This window comes from Xenopus laevis, chromosome 3L, assembly GCF_017654675.1.
Source record: "Xenopus laevis strain J_2021 chromosome 3L, Xenopus_laevis_v10.1, whole genome shotgun sequence".
Classification (NCBI taxonomy): Eukaryota; Metazoa; Chordata; class Amphibia; order Anura; family Pipidae; genus Xenopus; species Xenopus laevis.
In genome coordinates this window covers 121,900,100-121,911,957 of record NC_054375.1, presented here as the reverse complement: position 1 = coordinate 121,911,957, position 11,858 = coordinate 121,900,100, and the positions used below count along the sequence as shown (strand labels likewise).

General features: G+C 43.1%; 1 protein-coding gene across 5 annotated transcripts in view; it reads right to left on the bottom strand.

Annotated features, from left to right (window-relative positions):
* Positions 1-5,463: 5,463 nt before the first annotated feature.
* The window catches only part of cers3.L (ceramide synthase 3 L homeolog), a 72,240-nt gene continuing 65,845 nt past the window's right edge, over positions 5,464-11,858 (bottom strand). For all 5 annotated transcript variants that reach the window (XM_018250622.2, XM_041584864.1, XM_041584865.1 and 2 more), the window contains 4 exon segments: positions 11,352-11,480; positions 11,048-11,154; positions 8,088-8,241; positions 5,464-7,034 (listed from right to left, as the gene is read on the bottom strand). In XM_018250622.2, the coding sequence (XP_018106111.1) occupies positions 6,918-7,034; positions 8,088-8,241; positions 11,048-11,154; positions 11,352-11,480 (507 nt within the window). In that variant the 3' untranslated portion in view covers positions 5,464-6,917.

Below are 11,858 nucleotides of genomic sequence, written 5' to 3'. Positions count from 1 at the left end.
TGGCATATCGGGGAAAGATCGGCTCGTTTGGCGATGTCGCCAAACGAGTGAATCTTTGCAGGCCCGGACTGACAATGTGCCCGTACGGGCAATTGCCCGAGGGGCCGCTCTGTTTCTTACTAAGTGGGCCGCTCTACTGTCCGGGAGTCAACTGCCCGTGCAAATCCCCTTCCCTGCCCTTTTCCCTGACTGTGTGGAGCAGTGAAACAGACCTCTCTGCAGCCGTGCTGTCTCCTGTTATACGTCTCCTAATAATCCGCTCTCTGCTGACAAGTCTGGCAGGCTGCAGACAGCAGACATGACGGTAGATTGCAGAGTGAGCATCAATTAGAAACGGTCTGCTGTTTGCAGCCTGCCAGCAGAGAGCTGATTATTAGGAGAAGTACAACAAGAGACAGCACGGCAGAAAGGTCTGTTTCACTGCTTCACACAGTCACTGAAAAGGCAGAGGGAAGGGGACTTTCTTGGGCATTTCTCAGAGTACTGAAAATTACAAGTTGGCAATGCAACAAAAAGGGTGTGGATCTTGGGTGGGCTGAATTGTGAATCAGAACATTACTGTGTCTATTAAAAATCACATTTGAACATTTTGCCACCCACTCAGCTGGGAATCATGTGTTTAACTGCTGGAACTGGCACTGTGTCCTTTAGGTGATTACTTATTTACTGTTCTTGATTCTCATGGAACTACACTACAGCACTTTGGGGCAAATTCACTAAGCGCCGAAGCACCGAACGCTAGCGTTAATTCGCTAGCGTTTGGCATTTTCGTTACTTCGCAAATTCACTAACGAACGCTGGTGTAGATTCGCTAGTGTTACTTCGCACCCTTACGCCTGGCGAATTTTCGCTACGGACGTAACCGCAAATTCACTAACGCGCGCAGTGTACTGAACGCTACCTTTTACGCTAGACTTCCTTCGCCACCTCAGACCAGGCGAAGCGCAATAGAGTAGATAGGGATTGTTTCAAAATAAGTCAAAATTTTTTCTAAGTCCCTAAAAACGCTGGCGTGTTTTCTACATTATGGGCGATAGGCTGAAAAAGATCGAAAAATTTTTTGGGGCTCCCCTCCTTCCCCCCTACATTTCCTGACTCATAGCAACTTACCTAGACAGTGGGCACATGTGTAGGGCAAAATAAAATTTTTATTTGATGTTTTGAAGGTTTTCTAGCCATTTGTAGTGCTGATACATATTCCTCCATTGAAATTTGAATTTGGCGCCGTATGCAAATTAGCCTTCGCTAGCGTAACTTCGCTTCACTTAGCGAATCAACGCTAGCGCAACTTCGCAATCTTACGCTACCCCTGTGCGCAACTTCGGATTTTAGTGAATTTGCGGAGCGCTGGCGAAACTACGCCTGGCGAAGTGTGGCGAAGATGCGCCTGGCGCAACTACGAATGTTAGTGAATTTGCCCCTTAGTCTTCAGGAGTAGTTCAAACTTATAAAGATATAGCCAATGCAGCACTGCATAAAAGTAGACATTTGCCCACAATGATGTGGTGCCTAGGCATTCATGCCCCAACAAGACCTTCAGCACATGTAGTAGTTCTACAGAATCTGGATAGGGTTGTCACCTTTCAATAAAATTTGCACCGGCCGGTGCTGGGGGCAGTAAAAAGAGGTGGGATGTGACGTCAAAGGGGGCGGGGAGTGATTGCAAATGGGGCGGAGTCGCGGCGTGCATTGGATATGACATCAAAGGAGTGGGGCAAGACGTCAAAGGGGGCGGCGTGCAACTGGCCAGGCGCGGAAGAAAAGGTAGATTTTCTGCAGATTGGGGCAGGCCAAGGGCTTTAGTTAGGGATATTACAAATTTACTGGCAGCTACATTACCGGTAAATTTGTAATACCGGCCCCGGCCTTGGCGGGTGTTTTACCGGCTAGGCCGGTAAAATACCGGACAGGTGGCAACCCTAAATCTGGATTGGGTAGCACTCACAATAAACCCACACCAGGCCAGTAAACAAAAAGTAGACTACTACAACAAACCTTATGTGTTCTGTGCTACGATACTCATAATCATAGCTTACAATTAAATGCCTTTTAGAGCAAAATGTGCAACTGACTCATTGATAAATACATTTCTGAAAATCCCATAGGAAAGTGTAGAAGAGTAGAAAGTGGGTGAGTTGTTTTTTCACTAGCATATTATAAGAAGCAATGTACCCCCATACTGTAAAGGTAAACTATTGAATCCTTGTCAATAAATGGCAAATCAACAAAATGGTTAATAAGGACACATTAGATTTGTGTGGTGCCAGTAAAAAATATGTTACTGTACTATAATGTAATAATAATAGTTAGTTAATGACTGTAATATTTTACATTAAGTACAGTTAATCGAGAAAGGCAGCTCTTTATGCACATAATTTTTGCAGTTTTACCCCAATATATGTGTGAATGAGTACAAAACCATTGTGTGTTTAAATGTGGGCTGCTTTGATTTTTTTTGCCCGGGCTGCTTTTTATTCCCAGTCCGGCCCTGAATCTTTGTGTCTATGGCCACCTTTAATCATCACTGACGACCCAACCTGTTGCCAAACAAAAAATGTTTGTTTTGGCTACAGGAATAAAAAGTAATATCTTTTGAACATCTGGATATATGGAATAGCCAGTAAATACAGGCATGTTTTCCTTTAAGTGATACACAGCTGGTTGCGGCCATATTTGGTATTGTTGTCTCAATGGCTCAGAATCAATATCCTGCATTGCAGTGCCAGGCTCCAAGAAGTAGTCGTGAGATTGTCATATAGAATACTACAGTTATTGGGTCTGTTTGATGGAACCTGTTATACAGAAAGCTCAGAAATAAAGCATTGCCATCTGTTTAACCAAATGATGCAGAATTGTTTTATTTGTTCTACAACAATAACATGGCATCTTATACTGGATTAGTGGCCCAGCGACAAATCTTCTTTACTGCAGGCGACCAATCCCCCCGAAATGCCTTCCCGTCGGCAAAAATACAAATCGCTGGCAGGATGGCATACGAATTGCTTTGGATTTCTGAAGTCACCCTAAAATGTGAGTTGTAAGGCAAAATCTGAAGAAATTCGTATGCCATCCCGCTGGCAATTTGTATTCTTGCAGATGGGAAAACATTTGGGGAGATAAGACGCCTGCAGTAGAGAATATTTGTCGCTGCCACCTCCCTAACTAGGCTACCAGAATTTTTTTTTCTTAGTAACTTTAAGGCATGGTGCTCCCAATTGAGGATGAATCCCGTATCTGTAAATTCTCAGGTCCCCAGAATTCCGAAAACACAGCACCTAATAGACATGTTTGAGTCTGAACTTTCTATAGACCATATTCCATGTTAACATTTGGGGCATAGTATAATATGGTCAATAAAATTCCAGGACAGGATCATCTCACAGACTGAATTAATTGCCCTTTTAGTAAACACAGGGATCTCAGGCTGCTGCATAGAGACAGTGGCACCCCAAGAGTTCCAATATGGACTGGATATATTTCAGGCTTCTGGAGCACAGCGAGTATCACCATAAAACAACCCTGATATTTGGAGCGTTACTGATGCTGAACATATTACTTGGTGTATACACTACTCATGATGAACGTGCAAGCTGTATAGCACTCAATATGTTCTGAGAAGTTTTTAGGTGCGTCAGTCTCTTTTTAACAGCAGTTTTGTGTTGGATAGGTTTAGCCAATCAGATCATGTAAGTTGCCACCTGTCCATTCCTTGAGTCTTCAACATTATGGTTTAACCTCAGAATTGACATGATCTGATGTTGAAAAGACAATCATTTTCATCAGCCATTGCCTTGTTTATTGACAGTAGTGCACTGATGGATGCAAATTGAGCAGAATCCTCCAGAATGAAAGAAATATATCATGAAGCAAACCATTGATAATTCCACGTTACGTGACCAAATCTGCACTGGACACTATTGCCTCACTCTATCAAAGCATAATGTCTGTAGGTGGGTAGTAGTGATGTGTGCTAGAGTCCTGCGTGGAACCAATTTCAAAGACCTGAACCAGCGACCCGAACTGCAACCCGCATATTTACCCTCTTTGACCACCATCAAATAGGGGTGATGGAGCTGCAAACCGGAAGTGATGTCATCAAAAGTGGGTGGGGACAGAAACAAGTTTTGTAAAACCTTAAAAGGAGCAAAATATAGACTATTACATAAGATAAGAAATTTAGATGAGACCCGCGGGTATACCCGCAACTGAAAATCCTCCCCTCATTCTGCAGGGTGCCCATTTTTTTTTGCAACCCGCGAGTACCTGCTGCAGGACTCTGTGTGCTCGAGAAAACCTTGACCCACACCCGACCCCGAGAATCTGCATCTGACCCTTACCCACCAAGAGCTCTGACGTCACGAAGGGGCAGAGCACGCCGGAGCGCGAGTATAAAAAATGGAGTGCGTCCAGCAAAAGTGGGGCACCAGAAGGCCTGGAGCCCGCAAACTTTGTGATATGATGTGCGGGTCGGCCCGATACAGGTTGGGTGGGTTCGGCCGACTTCGCACCCCCTTTTGCGGGTTGAGCTCTTCTTCCTGCTCTCCCCGCCCGTCACCTTACACTGCCGGCTTCCGACTTCCTTTTTTATAGACGTGCACTTGATTGCCACGCCCCTTTTGTGACATCATCGGTGGGATGGCACGGGTCTATAAATGGAAGCCAGAAGTCGGGCGTGTGGGTTAGGGTTGGGTGCAGGTTTTACCCGACCCGCACATTGCTACAGTTGTCAACCCGAACCTGTCCGACCCTCGGGCTGGGATGCACATTACTAGTGGGTAAGGCCCTTAGTAGACACACTCCACCATTAACTTGGTAAGTGAGCAGAAGGGGGGATGCTAGGTATGAGAGCTGTACATCACCTGTGGAAACCAAGTTGGCTACTTTAATTCAAACATAGAATCTAAAAAACTAAAACATTGTGCCTATTATAGGGTTGTTCATCTTTAAATTAACTTTTAGTATGATGTATGGAATGATATTCTGAGACAATTTGCAATTGATTTTCATTTTTTGTTATGTTTTTTTTTTGTTATTTAGTATTTTATTCAGCAGCTCTCCAATTTGCAATTTCAGCAATCTAGTTGCTAGGGTCTAAATTACCCTAGCAACCATGCATTAATTTGAAGAAGAGACTGTAATACGAATAGGAGAGGCCTGAATAGAAAGAGGAGCAATACAAAAATAGCAATAACAATACATTTGTAGCCTTACAGAGCATTTGTTTTTAGATGGGGTCAGTGACCCCCCATTTGACAGCTGGAAAGTGTCAGAAGAAGAAGGCAAATAGTTCATAAACTCTAAAAAGAAATAAAGCCCAAATGAAAAATTGCTTAGAATTAGCCAGTCTGTAACATACTAATATGTGTTAAAAGGTTTTGCCAGAGAAGCGAGTGCAATGGTAGGGCGTAAGCCAGATCTAATAACATATGGACACCATAAATATAAAATACACTTGGAACTGAGTAAAGTCAGACAAGACGTTTATTCAATGAAAACAAAGTAATGTGTGTGATTCCTGCCCATTACTGAACAGGTAGCACTCTCTGTGTAACATGTAGCCTACACGCAATCTGTTTTCAGGGGCAAATAAAATAAAGTCTGGTAAAAGAGAACGGGAAAGAAAAAAATCTCAGCTGAGCTTGTAGTAAGGGATACGTAACCCTTCTTCCAGAGGGATGCTGGGAGTTGCTGTTCCCCAGCGGCTGTAACAGTTAAGGTTACCTAGCCCGTAGCTAGCTCAGTGCATATACCTGTGGTAGCTAAAGGGTTAATAAACTGAGATATATGGAAATGTATCCTTCAAAAGGTCATAGCTTGAGGAAACGAAGAAATAAAAAGCTCCACTCTTCAATTAATGGTCCTGGTGTGAGAATGTTTTTTACATAGTAAACAACATGGCAGCAAGGCCAGACACTGGAGAAAGCAGTCCTGTATTTCTGATGGTAGCCTTGGGCCCAGGACAGGCCACTAAGTACCACGGATGGATGTGGACAATGCACTTTGAAAGTGGCAGGTACAGTATTATATATAGTTACTGCATGATACTTGGAGGAGCTATACTGAAGTCAGCTTTTCATCCCCATAACAAACCTACTAAAGAAAGTGCGTTAGTTCAGGCTCTGTCCCAAAGATTGCATTTATTTTGCATTAACACTGGTCCAGCAATTGCCCTTGTTATTTAGCGAGCTGGGGAAGAGCAGAGTTAATGGAAATGCTGTGACATAAGCTGTCCGATGCCTGAACTACTTGGGAGTCATGGTCTCCAGAATCCAGTTGACTAGGTGTGAGCTCTTTGGGTGCAAAGGAGATACTTTGTGTGGATTCTGCACAGTGTACGTGTTCCCATACGTATTATACATTTAGCCAGGGGACGTGTGCATCTTTTTTTTTATTTGGGCCCTGTGTACGCAGACTATTCATTGGCTATAAGAGGCTAGCAGAGCAAATCTGATATCTTGCCATGTTCTCCAGCGGGTTTTAGTGCAATGAATAACTGTCCTTCCCAGCACTGGTCTCCATCCAAGAAGTGAACTTCAGTCTTCTTGTATCTTGTTCTTTAACCCAGTTCCTGAAGCAGAAGCAGCCAGTTCAAAAAGAAACAGATAAATTGCAGATGAGCCTGCGGTTGTTGGATCCTAATGGTTACTGTGATGAGAGTTTAGTCTTGCTCTGTCTCGTCTCAGTTACAGATCAACCCTGGTTTTGTAGTTAATGTTAAAAATGGACAAAAGGTGGTTATGATCCACATTCAGCCCCTAAATAAAGGGCCGCACACCTTTAGGACCTTAGAGCTTCTCCAATAAGAGTTCATCCTCTCCCTCCCCAAACTGATGTCTGCCCAGAAGCCAAGTGCACGTAACTGAGCTCTTCCATAATTCTGGGGACTGAGTGGTTCTTTGTAAGAAAAGTTTTGTGGGCTAGCGGTCACCTTGGCCGTTGACAATGGGCCTTTTGCCATCCCCATTGGTCAGTGGTTGGTCCGCGTTTTCATCGCTGTCTTCTTCCTCTTTGTCACTGCGATCATCCCCTGACATCTGCATGGGCAAAAGAATGGTTAGTACACCAGATATCAAACAACTATCCTATTAAAAGGAGAGTGTGTGAATATAAGGCAGAGAACACTGTAGATGCCACATAACTGAAGGCACCCCTTATATAAGACGAGTGGCTCTGAAGGAGAATGTGACTGCAGTCTCCTGCCATAACCCAGTCCCAGCACTGCACAAATAACAGGATTTTGGATTTCTTCATTGGACGAGAAACCGTATAATATGCAACCAGTCCCACTTGTGAGTTACACACAGTTTTGCACAAGTTTGATGACAGACTCCAGCAGAGAACCTAAAATCCAGGGCCCATGCAGAGAGACATTAATAATAAAATATACTAAATAGTATCAGTGTGACATGGGATGTGACTGTAGATGGATGGGGGCCCACCATGAGATTCCCTGATACCCTGGCAGGCAAGTTTAACCCTGTATAGACTGCCCAGCTCTAAAACAGCAACTAATAGTGTGAAGCCCAAACCTGCCCATTACTTCCATGTCTCCATCACATCAGCACAAATTGCTCCGGCACTTACTCATCTACCTATGTTGGGAAGCGCTGAGAAACAAACTACAGGCTTTTGAGAACCAGTACAATTGGAGGTTTACACCCTTTGCACAAGCAGAATGGTCAGTTAAAGCCTCACTGAACACCATGAAATCCAGAAGCAAAAGGATAATAGGTATCTCGGTTTGCTGGATGAACTACAGTACTCCTTGCCTCCCCGCAAACTCTAAAAACGAAACTACTTGAAAATTCTGCCACCAATTAACCCTAGGGAGCACTGCTCCCAACTTATTCCAGCTCACAAATCCTGAATTGGCACAGACTCAAAGCAAAGGAATAAGCATTTGGATTCCTGCATACACACAGCCCTTTCTCTGTAGCTTGCATGGGTGAAAGCAGTTATTCCATCAAGTGACTGGCATGGTTATACAAGGGCATGTTTTACATTCTATTACCACCCAAAAAAACAGATTACGCAGGGATCCATCTGCTGTAAGAGCTCATGTGCATTGCGTGTGTATAAGTACTTACATTTCCCAAAATCACCTTTTTCACCATCCGGAATATAAGGTAGGTCCAGTATATGTGGAGGAACTGGAGCACAAACATGAGCATATTGAAGAAGTAGTAGAGGAAGAATCTTGGACAGTAGTACAGAGGGTAAACTGTAGTCGCATAGATGATCCTGCAACAAAATGTAATAGTAATTAAAATAGGAGACTTTGCCATCAGGCAGTATAAAACAGTGGGATGTGGGCTAAGCCAAAAGGGTTTTATGGGGTGAGATATGGAATGAAAACGTGCTCCCCTACGTCATCTTGGAACATTGTGCAGCATGTAGTGATTGCAAGTAGTATCTCCACATAGGAAACTTAGTATTCCATGTCTATATCTGTTATTCCTTGGCTATTTCCTTTGTGACTATTCAGCGATTGTCATTACACGTGAGGATAATACGCATTATTTTACATATATTTTTATTATCAATATATGTTAAATAAGTTTTACAAATCTGCAAATGCTAAAAAGAGCAATTGCCCTAGACATACAGGAGCTGCCTAAATTGTTCTGTACAGTAGTACAGAAGCTGCAGACCATCCCAGTTATAACAAGTATCTTCCCCGGTGTTGTCAGCTGATGAATCTATTAGGGTGGAAATTCCCTGCATTCTGACACCGGCCCTGCAGGATATGAGCCGACAAAATATCAGATGAGCATTTGTGCAAGAAAACATTTCACCATTTTCCCATGAGCCTTTGGCCACAGGACTCCGAAATCCTATGGGCGACAGTTTAGCAAATAATATGGCAGACCATGCTCATATGGGTACACAAGAAGTTGCAGAAATGGTGCAGAATAACCTTTTTCTATGTCACATAATTAAGAAAAGCAAAGACTGAACTCTACATAAAAATAGGGTATATGTTCTCTTTACATTTCTGGGTAAAAAATAAAAATTGGGTAATAGATAGGCTGTGCAAAATAAAAAAAAATTCTGATATAGTTAATTAGACAAAATGTAACGTATAAAGGCTGGAGTGACTGGATGTCTAACAAATTAGCCAGAACACTACTTCCTGCTTTGCAGCTCTCTTGGTTTCCACTGATTGGTTACCAGGCAGTAACCAGAGACTTGAGGGAGGGCACATGGGTCATAACTGTTGAGGATCAATTCCAAACTCACTGAACAGTTATGTCCCATGTGGCCCCCCTTCAAGTCACTGACTTAAGCTCCCCAGAGACGCGACGATTCTTCTTGCCGAACGACCGATTTTAGGGAAGTCCGACCAATTCTTCGAAATTATCATGCGGTTAGTGGGATTCGAACGATCGTACATCTAACAATTTTTCGGCCAACATCTGTCAGGAAATTGATCAGCCAGGTCAAAAAATCTTTGTCGGCCCCAATACAATCTCTCTATGTTTGCAGGGCCAAGCAGGCAGCTCCCCTTTGTTTTCCTGGCAAATTGGTCTTTTTAGTAGATGATCAATTCGTACGATCGTTCTGAGAAAATCGTGGTTTCACGATGAGGATCGGATCTTTTAAAATTCTCAACATCTATGGCCATCTTAACTCAAGAGTTAGAGAGCTGAAAAGCAGGAAGTAGTGTTCTGTTCTGTTAGACATCCAGTCACTCCAGCCTTTATACATTGTTGGCTAACTAACTATATTAGATACATTTTTTATTTTGCACAGCCTATTTGTTTACCCAGTTTTTATTTGTACACTGAACTGTTCCTTTAAGTGTCACATTTCTGCTCAAGTGTTACTGGCCAAGAACTCATATTTTTATGTTGATTTTACCTGTTTACCTTAACTTATCAGATTCAAGGCAGCTTTTTGAGAGAATGTGCAAATGGTGCCAGACTGAAGTTAGCGCCACATGGAGACTGGGAACTGTGACAGACTGCCCCAAAAGAACTGGGTCAGTAGTGATAAAGCTGTAGGCGATGTAGCAGTCTGGGGTGGTTTCCCTGGTGGCGTAATCTTTCAGCCAGTTACAATGTGCATCTCCTGCTCCAGCACAAAGCAAAAGGCACATCAGGTGGCCATGGCTTCCTAGTGCGACATGAGCCGCAGACTTTAGTTTTATTACTATGGTGTTAGCTCCTATGGGAGCCTTTTTCCATCACTGTCACAGTTTATTTATAAAGAGACAACATTTTCCACTATGCTGTACAAAACAAAACATCAGACCAAAACAAATGAAGACATGAGAGAGCCCTGCTCACCAGAGTTCATAATTGAATATATAAGGGCACATGGTATACGGTAGCACTTTCAAGCTCCCCATTTCCTAATATATTAGGTGAAAACAGCCAATAGAACAGTCCATTTGACTGTACTGCTCATAGGGGTGGTCAATACCCTCTTGTCCTGCAGTAAAACCAGCCCTGACACTTCAGTCAGTCAGTCGCCTGCACTTGGGGGTGGCCTTGATTTTGGGTTCTTTCAAAATACTATAAAATGACAATGAGTCTTTACAGCTCCCTTATTTCCACATAAAACATGCTGTTCCTGCTTTAGAAAATAAATGCTCAATCTGCGACCCTCTGTATACATTAGTATGTACTGAGCATGATATGGTTGTCTAGACCTTGAGCAACCAGCTTCAGCATCATGGAAGATTATATTAGAGGGATGTGTGTGTAAAACTAAAGGGAATCTCTGATAAGCTTGAGTTAGAGGTTTATTGGTGACTGTTCAGCATTACAAACATTTATGGCTTTGCACCTCTGTCACTACTATACCCATTCAACCAAAATGTAAACTACAGCTGCGGCTGCCACCGGAACCTCTGCCACTTCAGCATCAGCACAGATCGCTCAGCAGATTTCCAGCATTTCACTCTTCTGCACGGAGGTCTCAGTGTACTGGTAACACTGCAAGCATGCTGAGAGACAGTGCCACAGGGTGCAGAAAGGGTCAAATCTGGTATTATTCTACATCCCCCCCTATTAAAGTCTGAGAGTCTTACAAAACGACTTACCAAAAAGGGAAAATGATCAGCCTACTGATGATAAACACCACAGCAAATATAATAAACAGGGCATTACACGACTTCTTCCACTCAGCGTAACTGCACATTTTGGCTGCCTAAAGACAAAAAAAGGAGATGTCATGAAGCGATTCATGTGGAGAAAACCACAGAGACATTATATGAGCACAGTTGTTTGTGGTCTGTTGAGAATGGCAACTGGAGACCAATAAAGTCAGAGTTTGCGGCATTTCTTCAGAATGCTATTGGCTTTTGTCACAGCCCTGTTACCCTGAATAACAGACACACACTGTACCTCAAGCAGAATATCAGAGACGTCATGCACCAGCAAAGTGAGAGTCCCCACACGGATATACTTGACACTCCAGGAGAAGTTCAGCAGAAAGATGGTAGCCAGGTGATGGACAACTTGAACCTTGAAATCCTTTATAAAGAAGTATAAATAAGACATACGTGTCTGTTGTGACAATAATAATGGAGATTTTTATCTACTCCATTTGCTCACGTCATCACACATTAAACAATTTCACTCACTGATGCACTTTTTGCTCTGGTCTTAGTTCTGGCATAGGGCAGAGTTCATCAGAAAACATACTGAGAGCACTTCCTGACTTGCCCTGGTGGCTTCACACTTTAGCCACTTTAGAATTCAACCTCCATATAATAAAACCCACTACCCCCCTAACCTACACAGTCCCCCTCCCTACTCCCGTAGGGAGTAAGGGCAATAACTCCAGTAATTGCCCTTACTCCTGTAATTAGCCCTCGTTGCAGAGTAAGTGCAGCGGAAGAAACGAGCGCT